The sequence below is a fragment of the Myotis davidii genome, unplaced genomic scaffold (genome assembly GCF_000327345.1).
Source record: "Myotis davidii unplaced genomic scaffold, ASM32734v1 scaffold1265, whole genome shotgun sequence".
In the NCBI taxonomy this organism is placed as follows: domain Eukaryota; kingdom Metazoa; phylum Chordata; class Mammalia; order Chiroptera; family Vespertilionidae; genus Myotis; species Myotis davidii.
In genome coordinates, this window is record NW_006296409.1 from 77,677 (window position 1) to 80,098 (window position 2,422).

Sequence of the window (2,422 nt, forward strand, 5' to 3'; positions counted from 1 at the left end):
CACCCTGAGAGGAGGGGCCTGGGTAGGGTGGGATAAAGGAGACATAGTCCAGACTTTCACCCCTTCATGCTCTTGAGATTCTGGAGCCCCTGACACCAACCCCTCCTCCATGGACCCTGGGTCCCCAGCTGTTGAGAACGGGGATCTCTCAGCTGTAGGGGAATAAACTCATGGGGTCTTGAGTCTCAAGCTAAACACAGAACACATAGCTCTTAGTTATTTCTAAATTGAGACCATTACTTCACTCATCCTCAGTTCTTGGGCACAGCTATCTCTTATCAGGGTGACTCAGAGCAGGTGCTGAGTTCAGTCATCATAGGGATGCTGATATCAATGGGAGGTGGGAGTCCAGGCTGAACATCAAAATCCTGGAGATTTGGGTCTGCCTTGACCTTTGTGACCTTTGTATCCACATTTTCCAGTCTCTACACCCCAAGACTACACAGTGGAGAATCTCATCCGGATGGGCGTGGCTGGATTGATCCTATTGGGGCTCGGGGTGCTGCTATTTCAGGCTCAAAATGACAACAAAGGGGCCATCGATGCAGCCAGATGAGAACACAGAGGGAACAATGCACTGTTCAGAGTGCGGAAGCCTTGGAGCCCATCTGATGATGCCTGGAGGTGCTGAAAGAGAACCATACCACAGTTGGAGAAACTGTCTGCTGAAAAGGTCCAGGAGAGAAGACGTGGTAGGTGAAGTTTGAGTGCAGGAGAACGTGGGCCATGTCCCTGTAGAGGTCGCCTCCTGCATCCACCTGGGGTGCTCTCCCTCCTTCCCTGACCTCGTTCACTCTCCTTCACTGCCCTTCTGTTCTCACCCTGTGACATGAGGGTCCGTCCCACATGGTTGGTTCAGATTCACATCTATACACCCCTTCATGCTGGGTCACATCCATCCCAACAAAACGATGTATCTTCACAACCATGCGATTTTTTAAACCATAAAGAACAAAGGACAGGGACCTGGTACATTGTGGGAAAACATCATAATAATGCAGCTGAGTGACAGAAACTGGACACAAAATGGAATCAGGTTTTGTATGATTCCATTTATGCAAAATGTCCAGGAGAAGGAAACCCATAGAAACATAAATCAGATTGGTCTGACTGTGGTTGACCAGGAAGACAGGTGAGAGACCGACAGTTTTAGTTTTAGTTTTTACTTTTTCTTTTTGATGGGGGGCGGGGGGAGGACGGTTAAGGGAGTTTAAAACCTTCTTGAAACAAGACAGACGTTGTCATTGAGGCATTTTGTATTTACTGCATTCTAGTGAATTTCATATTTTAATTGTATGTTATGTGACTGTTGCTTCAATAAAAGAAATGAAAGTGAAACACGTGTGGTTCCCTACAGCTCCCTTATACCTTAGAGGTTGCACCGCTGGTGTCCTTGGGGTTTTATGGGAGCAGGACTCCCACCAGGTCAGAGGTGCCCTAAGTGCTTTAGTGCTTAGGGACCAACCTACTCATTAAATTTTCACCTTCACTCCTGACTTGGGCTGAGTCTATGATCCAGGCTGAGACCCACCATCCCTGCATCCTTTTGTCTGTGCTCATCTGCCATTCAACCAAGGATGCACTATAGCTTCCAAATTAGTACCTTGGAGGCTTAGCGGATACACATGGGGCCTCCAAACAGCCCTTCCCACCACATGTCTCTCATACACATGCCTTCATCGGGTCAGAAAATGACACCAGATTTTCAGCCGGCGTGGCTCAGTGGTTGAGTGTTGACCTATGAGCCCAGAGGTGATTGTTCAATTTCTGGTCAAGGTACATGCCTGGGTTGTGGGCTCCATCTGTAGTGCGGGGATTGCAGGAGGTGCCTGATCAATGATTCTCTCTCATCATTAATGTTTCTATCTCTCCCTTCCTCTCTGAAATTAATAACAAATTTTTTTAAAAAAGAAAGAAAATGACACCAGATTGAGGCGTTTCATGTCTCCGGGACTGCTGATTCTCATAACAGCCCTCAGAGGTGAGGTTTCACAGTTTTTTCCTATAGGCAAAGAGGTAGAGGAGAAGAGACTGGCTCAAAATAGATGCACAATAAATGTGTCGTCAGGTCTTAGATTACAACCTGGGAATTGTCTCCAACATGCACTTCTATCCAAAGCATAGAGATGGAATAAACAGAATACGACAAAGAGGTACAGTCTGGGGGACAAGAGGCAGTTAGAAGTCAGATAGGACTGAAGGTTTGATGGAGCGGGATGGAGAGCAGGAGTTCTGCTTACAAAGACAAGGAATCAGAGAGAGGAAGTGATAGGGAGAAGCAACAGCACACACCCAGGCCCAAGTGTGGGGGGGTGCTGGTTGCTCTGTGGGTGAGTTGACAGTGTTGTAACATCCCCCAGGCCTCTTGTTCCTCTTAGGGTCAGCAACTTTGGCACAGCCCCATTGGCTCCTGCCAGCAGCC

General features: G+C 47.8%; 1 protein-coding gene across 1 annotated transcript in view; it reads left to right on the plus strand.

Annotated features, from left to right (window-relative positions):
• Positions 1-556, plus strand: part of LOC102771941 (leukocyte immunoglobulin-like receptor subfamily A member 6) — a 20,766-nt gene extending 20,210 nt beyond the window's left edge. The window contains exon 6 of the mRNA XM_015568922.1: positions 423-556. Within this exon, the coding sequence (XP_015424408.1) occupies positions 423-556 (134 nt within the window). The remainder of the gene's footprint in view (positions 1-422) is intronic.
• The last annotated feature ends 1,866 nt before the right edge of the window (positions 557-2,422 follow it).